Raw genomic sequence first — 15,233 nt, 5'->3', positions numbered from 1 at the left:
CACACACACTCAAAATAAATAGAAAAAACTTAAATACTGTTAAAAAGATTGAGGTGGCTAAATTAAAGGTACTTGAAAAGTACCATAATTAAGTAAAAACATAGTTTCAAATTAGAGCTAATGCTGAATTTCTTAAGGGAAGGCAACATGTTGGCTATTTTGAGAGATGTGGAAACATCTTGGTGTCTTTTTTATTTTTTAAATTGTATAATTTTTTTAGTTAGTAATTTTTTTAGGCATAGTTCACATACCCTGAGATGCGTAGATTTTAAAGGTACACTGCAGTGATTTGGACAAATGCACACCCATTCAATTTACACCCGTCAAAGTAAAGAACTTGTGCCAGCAAGTTCCCTTGTGTCTTTTCCAGGCACCTGTCTCCTGTTGGAACCACTGTCCTGATTTCTTTCACTATAGCTTCATTTTACCTATTCTTGGGTGTCCTGAAATGGAAGCAAGAGAGAGTCTGTGTGTCTGATTTTTGTTCTGCATAACGTATTTGAGATTCATCTCTGTATGTTAGTAGCTCCTTCTTTTTTTTATCACTGATGGTATTTGTTTATATTTTTTCTGCTTGATGAGCTTTTAGGTTGTTTCCAGTTTGGAGCCTGGTGTTTTCTTTGTGAGAAGATTTTCAATTAAGTTTAACAGTTTTTTTCTGTGTCAGTTGTAATAAGTTGTATCTTTCAAAGAATTGTTTCAAAATCTTTTAATCTAGTTGTACTTATGTCAGTATCAAAGCTTTTCATAATATTTCCTAGTTTTCCTTTTAATGTCTGGGGCATATCTAGCAATGATCTCTTTTCATTTCTAGTAATACTAATTAATTTTTCTTTTATTCTTGGTCAGTGTCAGTGGTTTGTTTAATTTTCTGTTTTCTATCTCATTGACTTCTGTTCTTGTTTCCTTTTATGATAGTTTGGTTTTAATTTTTCTCTCACTTCTCAAAGTGGATGCTCAGATCATTAATTTCAAATCTTTTATTTCTAATAGTAACATTTAAGGCTATACATTTCTCTATAATCACTGCTTTAATTGCATTCCACAGATTTTGATTTGTTGTTTTCACTATCATTCAACTCAGACATTTTCTAATTTCCCTTGTGGTTTCTTCTTTGTTCCTTGATCTTTACAGTAGTGTACTTGCATTCATCCACTTCATACTTAGTGCTGCTGCCATAACACTTGATTTGTACTTAAATTGTAGAGCCCCCAATATATTACCGTGTTTGCTTTAAACATTTGGCTTCTTTGTAAATTAAGAAATGAGGATGGGGCGCCTGGGTGGCTCTGTCGGTTGAACATCTGACTTCAGCTCAGGTCATGATCTCACAGTTCATGAATTCGAACTCGTGTCGAGCTCTACAGCTCAGAGCCTGGAGCCTGCTTTGGATCCTGTGTCTCCCCCTCTGTCTGCCCCTTCCCTGCTCACGCACTCTCTGTCTGTCAAAATTGAATAAATGTTAAAATTTTTTTTTTAATGAGAAAAATGTCTTTTATGTATTTTTGTGTGTATGTATCATTTCTAGCTCCCTTTGTTCTTTTTTAAGTTTTTTTTGTTTTGTTTTTTGTTTTTTGTTTTTTACATTTTATTTTTTACTTTTGAGACAGGGAGAGGCAGAGCATGAACAGGGGAGGGTCAGAGAGAGGGAGACACAGAATCTGAAACAGGCTCCAGGCTCTGAGCTGTCAGCACGGAGCCTGACGCGGGGCTCGAACTCACGGACCGCGAGATCATGACCTGAGCCGAAGTCCAACTGAGCCACCCAGGCACCCCTAAGTTTATTTATTTTAAGAGAGCTTGAGCAAGGGAGGGACAGAGAGAATCCCAAACAGGCTTAACTGACTAAGCCACCCAGATACCCCTGTTCTTTTTGCTTTTATATAGAGTCATTTTCCTAAGCTTTTTTTTTTTTTTAAAGTACACATCTGTTGGTGATGAATGAATTTTCTCAGCTTTGGTTCAACTGAAAATGTCTTTATTTCACCTATATTTTTGAAAGATGTTTTCGCTGGATATAGAATTCTTGATAGCTGTTTTCCCTCCCCAGTGCTCTGGTGGTATTGTCCACTGTCTTCTGGCCTCCATTGCTTTTTTGATGCAAGGATAGCCATCATCTTACTGTATTCCTGTGTGTAATGTCTCTGATTTTCCTCTGGCTGCTTCTAATGTTCTCTCTTTGTCTGTGGTTTTCAGCAGTTTGACTGTGATGTGTGTATTTTTGTATTTATCTTGCTTGGGTATTTTTGAGATTTTGGATCTGTGGACTGGTACTTTTCAGGTTTCGGCCTTTATTTCTCCCAATGTTTGTCTGTCCAGTCTCTCATCATTGTGTCATTTTCTGAGGATCCACGCACATGGTCATTAGATTCTTTGTTACTGTCCTCCTGGTGACTGGGCTTCTGGGAGACTTTTGTTTTTATTTTTATTTCAGGTATCTTATTTTTCACTTCTTCATTTTTCTTTTTTTTTTTGTTTCCATTTCTCTGCTAACATTCCTCATCTTTGACTCATCTCATCTTTGCTTTTAAAATTGTGAATTTTATAATTGCCCTTTAGTGTCCTTGTCTGTGAATTCTAATATCTGAGTCATCTCTGTGTTTATTATTAGTGATTTTTAAAAAAATTTTTTTTTAACATTTATTTATTATTGAGAGAGACACACAGAGCATGAGCAGGGGAGGGGCCGAGAGATGGAGAGATACAGAATCCGAAGCAGGCTCCAGGCTCTGAGCTGTCAGCACAGCCCAACGCGGGGCTCGAACTCACAAACCGCGAGATCATGACTTGAGCCGAAGTCAGACGCTTAACCTTAACCTTAAGACTGAGCCATCCAGGCACCCTGTTTTTAGTGATTTTTAAATTTTTTTTTAATGTTTATTTTTGAGAGAGACAGAGCGTGAGGGGTGGAGGGGCAGAGAGAGAAGCAGACAGAATCCAAAGCAGGCTCTACTTAGCAAGGGCAGGGCCTTTACTTCTCTTTGTTGCAATTTGGGCAGTGTTCCAAGAGAAAGCTGGGAAGAATGTGGAGTTTATCCGCTATGTTTTCTTATTCAAGGATTATAACCTTATGCTCCCTTACAGTGACTAGAAATCGTTGCCTTGTGTCTTTTGCCTAGTTTTACACTTCTTTATAGCAGGGGTTGGGGGCATGAGGTTAAGTTGCTACCTTCATAATCAAAACTGGAAGTCTAGTCTTCTTTTAAAAGAATGTTTTAACCAAATTGCCAAACTAGTAATCTTTTATTGGTCCTGTAATTAGCATACGTTAGGATATTCCTCATTTCATGGTGGACTTTTCTTAACTTATTTAACGCCTATGTTAATGCAAACCAAGCTCGAGTCAGTCCTTCAACGTCCTACACCCCCAGTCGTCACAAGAGGAGTTATGAAGATGATGAAGATATGGACCTACAGCCCAGCAAACAGAAAGACCAGCATGCGGGTGCCAGGCAAGCAGGTATTGTGTGCCAGCGGGCTTTCTGTAGACTTCTCTCTCAGATTCGGTTTCAGAGTGAATTGTCGTGTGATGCAGCTCTAGATTTAGGAGCTGGCAGTGATGGGACAACCTCACTTTCAAGTTTATCGCAATTATAGATGGTTTTGAGAGATTCTGCAGTACTTTTGGTCAGACTGTTTCATAACTAAGCAGTTAGGCATCACTTAGTGAAAAGTGTCTGCTCGCCTATTAGTTTGTAAGGGTCTTCAGGTGGTTAGTCAAGAAAGGCCTTTGCTTATTCTTCATACTGGTTTTTATCTCTGCTCATAAGTAATACGGAAGCATAGTACTTTATCCTGAAAATGTTTTTTTCATATCTGAAAGCATCCTTTCTTATTTTCCTTTTGAGATAGTGGTATTTTAAGTTAGTGAGATTGAGAACACCAGCAGAAAACCTGAAATTGTGGCACATGAGATGACTTAGTCCTCAGCTTGAGAGCAGAAAGCCCTCGGGATAGGCAGAATTATATTTATACATGTTTGTAGTGGTTTATCTCGAAATGTGCTGAAAACCCAGTGAATTCTCGTTAACACAGGGAGAACAAAAGGGGCAGTGCCCTAAGAGATGAGACCATTTCAGGATTGGCATAGTTCATTCTCGATCTCACCGATCACGGTTTTTAGGGGTATTCTTTATTGTGGCAGGTAGAGAAGTTTGTCTTTCCTCCTTTTCTGTCCAGTCATTGAGCTTGAGCACCTTCATCAGAGGGCAAGTTGAAGGGAGAGGAGGTCAAACAAGTCTGTCTCGTCAGTGGGCTTCTGTAAGATTGGGCTGAGAATGGTAAACAAAGAATTAGTAATGAATTTCACTTACCCATATGTTTTCCTACTTAGTAAGTTCATATTACTGTATTTCCTTAAAGCCAAGGCAGATTTTAATGTTCTTAAAATTGGAATGTTTAATAGTAAGTCTCTACAAATGTGGTTATTCTTTTTCTCCACACCACCCCCCCAAACAGTATAAATTAATGGTGTAGCATAACAATAAGTAACCTTAGAATCCAGGACATAGTAATTCTCTTATTGTCTAAGCAGTTGATGCTCTCTTCTGTTTTTTGCCTTTTGTTTGAATGTCATACTGTAGGGTTTTTTTTTAATGCATTTGAGTGTATTATTTATGTAAAACTTGTTTGTTGGTTTCTGGGTAATCTGTCAAGCTACATATATTTTTAAACTTTCTTTGAGATAAGTGTAGACCACATGGCAGTTGTAAGAAATAATAGAGAGAGAGCCTGTATATCCTTGACCCAGTTTCCCCTGATAACATCTATAAAATATCATAACCAGGAAATGGTCATTAATACCACCCATTGACCTTATATTCACATTTCTTATATGCATTATGTGTGTGTGTGTGTGTGTGTGTGTGTGTGTGTGTGTGTGTGTGTATTTAGTTCTGGGCAGTTTGGTCACGTGTAGATAGATTCATGGGCCCACTACCACGGTCAAGATCCAGAGCAGTTCCTTGCCCGCCATCTCTCAAGTTGCCTTGTAGAGCATACTCACCCCTTTCCTGCCTCTCCCCTCCCCACAGATTCCTAACCCCTGGCAAACACTAACTCATTCTTTATGCTTCTGTTACTGCATGACCATATGTAGTCAGGTATACTTCAATTAAAAAAAAAAAAAAAGATTCCAGCCTAGCATTAACCCTAAAAAAAAAAAAAAAAGGTTACATAAATGCAATCAAACATTACGTAAACTTTGTGGATTGGCTTTTTTCATTCAGAATTTCCTTGAGATCCATCCAAGTTGTTGCAGGTATCAGTAATTTATTCCTTTTTATTTTTTTATTGCTGACCAATACTTTATGGTGTGGCTGACTATCTGTTGATTCTAATTAGTTATAAACCCTAGGCTGGGACTGCTTCAGAGATAAGAGGGTACTTTTTAATCATCTTTGTATCCCCAACAACTGGTCTGATTCCTAGTACATAATGGATGCTAATAAATATGTGGTAAATGAATATATTGCTATTATATGGTTTTATTCTGCTTAATAAGTAGAAAAAAGTTCTACCAAGGTGTGTTTGTTGTCTGTAAACCATGTATTTCTTAAAGATTTCAAAGTAACTATTAAATGTTAACTTTTAAAATACTTGAGATTTGATGGGAATTTTTTGCCATCTTATCGTAGGGAAGAAATGATTAAAATTTGCAGATCTTCATAATAATCTTTGTTCTTTTAGGTCAGATAGTAGGTTTTGTTAGCATATGTTATTTAAGAACCGTAACAACTTGAAGTTTGTGAGTTCAGCAGCACCATTTATATCAAACTTGAGAGGCTCTTTGGAATGTTCTTTATCTCTGGGAAGCCTTAAAAATGACTAAGTGCAGTGTTGTTCTTTGAATTTAGGCAGTGTTGGTGGTCTTCAGTGGTGTGGAGAGCCAAAACGTTTAGAAACTGAAGCTTCTACTGGGCAACAGCTGAACTTCTTGAACTTCTCTTCTCCTTTTGACCTGAATTTTCCACTGCCAGGGGAGAAGGGCCCTGCATGCCTTGTGAAGGTACTAAACCCTTTATAGACCCCATGTGGATACAGATGTGCTATGTGTCTCAGAAGTCGACATGGAGTGCTCTTAGCATTGTGTTTGTTTCCTGTGGCTGCTGCAGCAAATACAACTTCAGTAGCTTTTAATAACAACAAAAATGTATCATTTTATAGGCTTTAGGTCAGAAGTCCAACATGGATCTCACTGAGAATAATATGCAGTCCTTAGGGCTGCATTCCTTTATAGATGCTCCGGGAAGACTGTTTTTCTAGCTTCTAGAAGTGCTCACATTCCTTGGCTTGGGACCCCTTCTTCCATCTTCTAAGCCAGCAGCCATGCCTCTCTCTAACCATTTTTGCATAGTCACATCTCCCTCAGACTGTTGGTAGGAGAGATTCTCCAGTTTTAAGGGCCTTCATGATTACATTTGGGTCCAGTCAGATAATCCAGGATAATCTCCTCATTGCAGGGTCTTTAATTTACACACATTCCTTTTGCTTGCAAGGTAACACATTCACAGATTTCAGGGATTAGGATGTGGACCTCTTTGGGAGGCCATGTTCTGCCCACCACAGCATTCTGAAAGAATTGAAGAATATTCGAACACAGAAGTGGAGCAGTTTTTTAATTCATGTCTACTGCCTTCCTCAGTCATTTCCATCTTCCTAATAACGACTTCATTTTCAACATTCTCGCCCCAAAATCCATTTCTCATTTGAATTTAAAATAAAATAGAAGGCAGCAAATCTATTGGTAGTTTGTTTTCCAGTCTTGCTTACCCTGGTTTTTTTGAAGTTTCAGAAATGATCTTGAGAATTTCCATTCTCATATTTTGTGGTTTTAACTTCAGTGGCACTTCAGTTATGTAACACAGGGACCAGAGTTAGGACAGCTTTCCTGCCATGCTTCAGTTAGGTCTCCCCAGTAGGAGGCTTTGCCAGTTACTAAAGTCCATTAAAGACAGACAACTTTGAAAGTTTGTTTTATTGTGAAAAACCTCATGGCCTGAGTTAGTGTTAATCCTCCTAATGGTACCTAGTGTGTGAATAAGTCCAAAGTTAGTCATTCTGGTTTTTTCCCCCTTCCCTTGGTATACCTAATGGATTTTGAGTTATATAATGCATGTTTCTCGTTTAGTTGGCCATCATTCTTCGGGAAAGCCCTTTTCTTCACAGCAGTGTGGTATATTGAAAACAGATCATGGTCTGGGAGTCAGGAGTCCTGTGTTTTAATTGTTAATTGCTAACTAGGAGAATGACTTCAGGCGAGTACTTTACCTCTCTTGGTTTCAATTGATGAAATAAAGGAGTTGCCTTAAGGTCCCTTTCCTGTATTTTATGATTTTTTGGTGTTGGTTAGTGCTAACAACATGATTTTGTGTGGTTTCCTCCTGTTAGGTCTACGAAGACTGGGATTGTTTCAAAGTAAACGATGTTCTTGAGTTATATGGCATTCTGTCTGTGGATCCTGTGCTAAGTACACTGAATAGTGACGAAAGGTGAGTCTGTTTGCTCTTTTTGGGGGAACTTTATTTTGATATAATTTCAAACTTGCAGAAAAGTTGGAAGATAGTTATAAAGAACTTTCTCCCTATGCCCAGATTTACCAGTTGACACTTGTGCCTCATTTGCTCTGTCATTCATTTGTGCTCTTACATGTACACATTTTTGTGTGCATACATACATTTTTCTGAAACACTTGAGAGTAAGTTGCCTACATTATACCCTAAATACTTGAGTTCATATTTCCTAACAACAAAGACTTTCTCATACACATTCAGAATATAACTATCAGAATTAAGAACTTTGCCATGGATGCACAATACACTGACCCACAGTCCACACTTAATTTCCCCAGCTATCTCAGTCATGTTCTTTCTGGCGTTTGTTTTTTGTTGTTGTTGTTTTGTTTTTCTTCTTTTCCCTGGTACGGTATCCGTAGGGTCACATGTTCCACTAACCTGGAATAGTTCTCAACTTTTGTCTTTTCTGATCTCGATGCCTTTTTTTTTTTTAACAACAGAAATTCATGGCTCACAGTTCTGGAGGCTGGGAAGTCCAAGACTAAGGTGCTGCCAGATCCAGTGTCTAGTGAGGGCTCATATCCTCGTTTGCAAATGGCTGTCTTCCGTGTCCTCACATGCACAGAGCCTTGACACTTTTGAAGAGTAAAAGCTAGTCATTTTGTAGAATATCTCAGTTTGGGTTTGTGTGATGTTTTCTCATGATTAGATTCAGGCCATCATCTCGGGAGACATGTGATGTCTGGTTGCCCTATTACTGGTGATACTAATTTTGATTACTTGGTTAAGGTGGCATTTGCCAGCCTTTTTGTCCTACAAAGTTACTGTTTTTCAATTTGTAATAAACAAGTAATTTGGAAGGTGATACGTTGAGACTATAAATACCTGGTTTCTCATATAACATCCACTTATTTTAATATCCATTGATGATTCTTGAACCAGTTATTACTGTGATGGTGATTTTATTATTTCAGTCATTCTTCCTACATTTATTTATTGGCATTCTGTTGGAAGAGCAATTTCCCTTCTCTCTCATTTGTTTATTCCAGTAATTTGTTTATATCAGCATGGACGTTAGCCTGGTATAATTTTGAGATTCAGATTTTCTCATTTTGCTAGTGGGAGTCATTGTAAGCAGGCTTTGGGTCCTTGCTGACATGACCTTTTCGATTTTGAACATCTCTTTTCTGGCACATTAACAGTGTTTCAGCTTCATCTTGTCCTCCCCATGTTCCAGCTGCACTATCAGCCATATTTCCAAGGAGCACCAGTTTCTTTTAGGGAGGAATTGTATTTAAAAGTCTACATCTGAGTGCTTGTGTGCTCCTTGGTACTAGGATTGGTATTGCTTCTATGCCCTTTGAGTGGACAGTGCTGGGAAATATATATACACATATTCCCACTGTATACGTACAAATAAATGCACGTTTACATACACATAGATCTGTGTATCTTCAAGTCTGTATATCAGAACCATGAGTTCACACTGTTTCTGGTTCCAGTTCAGCACGTAGATCATCCTTCCCCCTTCGCATGTTTGTAACTCCTTTTCTAACAGAAAGAAGCTTGACTCTCATTATTCTCCATACATCCTACAATACAGGGAAGGTCATTGCAGAATTGGTAGTCCATAGCACTGCAAACAACAAACCTCATAACTTGAGTTCAAGATTTGTTTCCATTTCTTCTTGTTTTAGAATGGGGTTTGTAGTCAGAGTGTTATGTCCAGAGTTACTGGGGTGGGTACTTTCCTTCCCCTTGGTTCTTTTGCTCATCATTCATTTTATGTGGTCGCGTTCCTTTGCTTCCATTGTGCTTCATTTCAGAGTTTTTCTTCCATCCTTAACTGTTTTGATTTTTAAAGTCTAGAAAACATTGACATTATTGCCAAAGTTGCAGCTGTACACAAAGAATGCAGGGCTGTCATCGCCCTGCCCTGTTCCCCTCACCCTCCATAGGGAACCAGCCTCCCTTTCCACTTTTATCTTCCGTGTAGTTTTGGCCAAAATAAGTAGAAACGTGTGTATTTTATTCCCCCTTTATTCTTATGGAAAAGGTGGCACAGTATATGTATTCCTTTATACTCTTTCTGCTCATTTAACAATATATCCTGAAAATCCAGATCTTCCTCATTATCTTTTGAGTTTGCCAGAAGAGTGGAATCGCATCTCGCCCTTCCCCTCCCCCGCCGCGCGCACACACAATAGCTTTGTTGAGTATTGGACATTGATCTTGGTTTCTCCACAGAAAGAACTTTTCACTGTTAAAAAAAAAAAAAAGGCACAAAAAATTTTAAAGAACTTTAAACTTAAATAACATTTCCGTAATAACAGTATAGCAAATTACTTTTCTCAGCTGTTTCTGGTTATGATGATTTTTCCTGCGTCGGTTACTTCATTTGCTGAGGCCACGCAGTGTACAGAGAGACCCGGATCGCTTGGGCTGGGCTGGCAGCCTGGTATGGCCATTTGCTGGCTGTGCAGCCTTGGGCTTAATTGCTGCAGTGGCTTGGTTTCCTCTCTGTAGCTGAGGGTGTTGGTGCACAGCGAAGAACACTGCCCAGCACACAGTACGCGTCACCTAAGGGTTGTCATTGTCCTTGTGTGTGAGGGAGATAGCAGTATGAAGTGGGGACTCTAGAGCAACCTGTAAAGTCTGAAGTTCTAAAAACATTTTAGTGTTTTGTTTCAATCCTATCAGAGCAAATCTATCGTCTGCTCATTTATTTGGCAAATTTGAAAAACTCACACTTTATTTTCACTGCTTGACTACTCTTCAAGGGAGGTGTCGTGTAGGAATAACATTTAGGAAGAGCAATTAGGATAGAGGTGAGTGGATCTTCCACACACTGAGTAAGAGATACCTGATGGCTTTTGAGAAAAAGACCCCAGTTTGGGGGTAGTAGCTGAGATGCTGCTGCGAAGTATTTCATGTCTCAGCTGATAGCTTAAAAGTATCTGTGTTTTGAAATAGCCTTATCAGTGACATACTCTGTTCTGTTATTTGCAGCTACAGCACACTGAGTAAAGATGTTCTTGTTCTCAAAGAATAAATCCATAGCCTCCTACGACCTTAACTAGCCTGAAATCGTGTGACCTGACAATTTAGAGTGAGGGGCTGTTTTTTGTTCTTTAAGGAGATACACAGGTGGAACCGTTCTCGGCCTGAATTCTCATTTCATTTTCAGAGATGTGTCTGGGAATTGAAGCTTTATCCTGTCTCCGTAGGGATGCCTCTTCGCTCCTGGATCCAATGGAATGCACAGACACGGCTGAAGAGCAGCGAGTGCACAGTCCTCCTGCCTCGTTAGTGCCAAGAATCCATGTGGTTTTAGCCCAGAAGTTGCAGCACATCAATCCTTTACTGCCTGCTTGCCTTAACAAGGAGGAGAGCAAAACCTGTAAGTGTAAGTGCTGACGCCGTGGGGCCCAGACCGTCAGCCCCTGTGTGTGTCGGGAGCTGCCTGTGACATGTGCTCACGGTGGCGCTGAGTTGGTCAGGTCCTCGCTCCTCAGGTTGAGCTTCTCTAGTAATCGCCCTTTCTCTGCCCCATTTTCCTCTGTGTTAATCCTCTTTATTAAAATGAAGCAAACGAAAGTTTACAGGCTGTCTTATTTTGAAGATTGGCACCACTTAGTGACCAATATTTTAAGTCTACATTAGTTGTCTATGGACCATAGTGCTCTGTTCCACTCGGGTTTGTTTAGTTTTTTTAGCCTGAGATGCTCGAGAGGAGCTGCGTGTGTGTTCTAAATGTGGTCTCCCCTCTCCAGTCATTTCCGGTTTCATGTCCGAACTGTCTCCGGTCCGGGCAGAGCTGCTTGGTTTCCTCACGCACGCCCTTCTGGGAGACAGCCTGGCCGCCGAGTACCTTATCTTACATCTCATCTCCACAGTGTAAGTGCGGTCGTCCCGGGGTGCTGAGGGCAGCTGGGGGTGGTATGGAAAGTGGAAGAGAGCGGGAAGGTTTCTCCGCTAACTGGTGTGTCACAGTTTATTAGCTTCATCATCAGATGGTTTTTATTCGTTCAATGTAACAAGTGTTACACCAGATGGCAGACAAATTCCTTTTCTCCGTTTCACATTGAACCTTTTGTTTATGTCTCCCGTAAATAGAAGAGCGACAGTCAGACAGAGCCTGGCTGATGAGTAAAATGAGCTGTTGTACTCTTTTTGGGTCCTGCATTCTCTGTTCATACAATCCAGGGCTCCACACAGTTCAGTGTGTGCACTTCTGACTGGTCTGTGGACGTGAGCGCCTCTCCCTTGCACAGCACTGTACGTGTGTCTTCCCTGATTTCAGAAGTAACGTGTGTCTTCAAAGTTTCAGGAGCGTAAAGAAACGGGAAGTCATCTATAATCTCTCCAGTCAGAAATGATCTCTGTTAACACATCTTGGCTCATGTCCATTTCATCTTTTTTTTTTTTTTTTTTTTTTTTAATGTTTGTTTATTTTTGAGAGAGCAGGGGAGGGGCAGAGAGAAAGGGAGACAGAGGATCTGAAGCAGGCTCTGCAGTGATAGCACAGAGCAGACACAGGATTCGAACCCACCAACCATGAGATTGTGACCTGAGCCAAAAGCAGCCACTTAACTGACCACCCAGGCGTCCCCATTTTGTCCTTTTTGTTTGCATATGGATTGGATATATCCCTACACAGATACTCCATTGCATTCTTAACACAGATCTACATCTTGGTTTTATCACTGAATATATCTTAAATATTTTCCCTTTGTGATTCTTCATAAAACTTTTCAATGGCTGCACAGTATGTATTTCCTTATAGACAGTTGTACTGTTTCCATACGTGTTAGATTTCCTAGTTTTTCATTGCAGTAAACATCTTTGTACTCCAATAAATCTTTCCTTGGATACGACTTCAGACAGCCATACGTGATGGTTGAGTGCATAGATTCTGGAGCCAGACTGTAGGTTTGAATCCAGCTCTCCCACTTCCTGACTGTGTGAGCTCTGGGCATGTTACTTCAGATTTCTGTCTCAGATTTCTCACCTGTGCAGCGAAGATGACCTACCTTAGAGTGTGTGGGGACTAAATGAGGCATTTAAGCTCTCTGGACAGTCCCTAGCACCTGATCAGCACTTAGGTTCTGCCTGCTACTTTTATTGCTGTCATTCTGATAAATGAACCGATCAGAGTAGTCTGCTTTATTTATTTATTTTTTCTAAGTTTATTTATCTTGAGAGAGAAGGGGAGAGAGGGGAGAACCCAAGCAGGTTCCGTGCAGTCAGGTCAATGCTGAAGTGGACACGAGGCTCAAACCCACAACTCTGACATCATGACCTGAGCCGAAATCAAGAGTTGGACACTTAACCAACTAAGCCACCCAGGCACCCCTAATCTGCTTTATTTTTAATGACAATACCGTGCTGATCTTTGTTTGCTCTTTGGTGGAAATCAGGAAGTGACCTGAATATCTTATTGGTTGGTGTCTTTTTTTTCTAGATATACAAGAAGAGATGTTCTTCCACTGGGAAAATTCACAGTTAACTTGAGTGGTTGCCCGCGGAATAGTAGCTTCACAGAACACTTATACCGAATTATTCAACATCTTGTTCCAGCAGTAAGATCAATATAAATATTTATTATAAACCTAAGCAGACTTGAAAAATTTATCTAATTGTCTTTCATTCAACCCAAGTATTTAACTTTGAGATTATAATAGATCTTACTCAGGGGAAACAAAGCCTGCTAAGTTCCAGAATTTAAAACCTATTCACCCCTCAACATTTCACTTTTCTGTTATTGCCTTAGCATATATTTCTGCAAATCTAACAGCACGATTGCAGGGAACTTCCTTAAAATTGTACTCTCAGTCGATGCCTGTTTGTGCAGTTTGGTATCCTTTGTGTACGTTAAAAATCTTAAATCTTTAAGTGAACCTAAATTACAGGAGCATAATTCATTTAGCTGAGGTAATAAAGATCTTTATCTCCATTGCCCCGGTTTTAATTCTTGCTTGCAAAGTCGAGCTGCCTTCGTTTGCCAGGGCATCTAGAACGAGCGTCACCGTGGGGAACGAGGGAGTTGCTTCTGAGTAGTGGTGTGACCGGCAGTGCTGACCGCTTGTTTAACTGTGCTCGCTGAGGGCGAGTGTCAGCGCTCTTCTGGGCCCTCAGGAAGCAGCAGTAGACCAAATAGACCAGCATTTCTCACACTCCTTGACTCACTTTGCACTCTTAAATTATTGAGGACTCAAAGAAGTGTAATTTATTTGGGTTGTTTTTGTCATCAGTTTACCATAGTAGAAATCAAAAGCTAAAATACTAATTCACAAAAATAAATCAGTTACATAGGAACATAAAATATTTTTGTAACTATAGCTATTTTCTCACACCAAAAACCGTTAGCGATAAGAGTGACACAGTTTTTTGCCAGTCTCTTTATTTAATATCTGGATTAGTAGATCGCTGGGTTGTCAAATCTGCTTCTGCATTCAGTCTATTGTAATAGGACACTTTGATTGAAGTATATGAAAGAAAGCTGGCTCCTTACAGAAAAGTAGTTGGCCAAGGAAGGACTGTTTTCATAGCCTTTTCGGATACCTGTGGATATTCTTTGATACTAGACCAAAACTGCCTACGGGATATTCTCTTGAAGGATGGTTGCAGGTGTGGGATCTGTAATCTCATCCGTGAACTTGCATTCTCCACTACAGTAAATTCATTGGTCTCTCTTGCACGTTGAATGGATCTTTCATCTATGTGTGATTTTGACCTCGTGGACTCCATAAAAGGGTGTCAGCAACTCCCAGGCAGTTCCCTAGACCACACTTTGGGAATTACTGAACCGGTCAGATTTTAGATTGTAGTAGAACACCAGTAGATACTAAGTAAGTATGTAGTATGTCATTGAGGTGCCCTGGAGAACAGTAATGGCCCAGGAGAAAGGGTCTCGGGGGCGCTGGGCCAGGGTGGAGTTGCTAATGTAATCCGAGTGGTCAGGGAAGGTCCCGCCTTCAGGGAATTCAGGGAGACACTTGGTCGAGTGTGGGAGCAAGTCAGATGCTCTGTCGGGGGTGGAGGGTGTCCATCCTGGGCAGAGAGAGGCAGCAGTGTGCCTGGCACGTTGGAGGCCCAGTACAGGCCGGTGTGGCTGGTGCAGAATGAGTTCTGGGGAGAAGGGGAGGAGGTGAAGTCTGAGCACATACTAAGCACGAATTGTATTTTGTAAGGTGTCTGTGCTGGGTACTCAAGGTGTGAGAGTGGTGAGGGATTTCCTCTTGGTTCCTTCTTATTTTGCATCACTTTGTAGTGGGTTTGCGGGTTTTACTCTTTTATCGCTACCATATCCCACTCCGTACCGTTCCTCTTAGGTTTATGTCCAGCACCAGACTCTTTCTGAACACTTGCCTTGTTCATCTCTTGTTTGGTTTCCACAGCGGGTTAAGTATAGCGACCTCATGCCTGCGTGGAGCTAGACCTGCTCTGTGCCACCTTGTGAATGACAGACTCTGCTTCTTCAGGGCTTGTTTGCTTCCGTCTTTGGTATTCCAGCCCCCTGCGCGTTTTCTTTGAGTCACCGAGCCAGCACACCGTAGTCCTCTGAACTCGGAAAGTTTCTCTCTTCCTCAGCACCCTTCTCCCCAACCCCAGTCTCCACCCCATCCACGCCTACCTCTTCTGAGGCTGGAGCAGGAGGAGGGGTTGGAGTGGAAGCAGGGTGCAGAGGGTGTTGGTGGGCTCGGGGAGATGGAGGA

At 40.6% G+C, this 15,233-nt stretch overlaps 1 protein-coding gene across 2 annotated transcripts in view; it reads left to right on the top strand.

Moving 5' to 3' along the window:
• The window catches only part of MCMBP (minichromosome maintenance complex binding protein), a 51,211-nt gene that overhangs the window by 29,360 nt on the left and 6,618 nt on the right, over window positions 1-15,233 (top strand). Inside the window, exons 6-11 of one of the 2 annotated variants that reach the window (XM_049646543.1) lie at window positions 3,317-3,461; window positions 5,857-6,008; window positions 7,391-7,491; window positions 10,743-10,921; window positions 11,289-11,412; window positions 12,980-13,097. In XM_049646543.1, coding sequence (XP_049502500.1) covers window positions 3,317-3,461; window positions 5,857-6,008; window positions 7,391-7,491; window positions 10,743-10,921; window positions 11,289-11,412; window positions 12,980-13,097 — 819 coding nt within the window. The remainder of the gene's footprint in view (window positions 1-3,316; window positions 3,462-5,856; window positions 6,009-7,390; window positions 7,492-10,742; window positions 10,922-11,288; window positions 11,413-12,979; window positions 13,098-15,233) is intronic. The other variant, XM_049646544.1, reaches the window with a different exon arrangement.

This window comes from Panthera uncia, chromosome D2 (genome assembly GCF_023721935.1).
Source record: "Panthera uncia isolate 11264 chromosome D2, Puncia_PCG_1.0, whole genome shotgun sequence".
Classification (NCBI taxonomy): Eukaryota; Metazoa; Chordata; class Mammalia; order Carnivora; family Felidae; genus Panthera; species Panthera uncia.
This window is presented reverse-complemented; position numbering and strand designations above follow the sequence as displayed.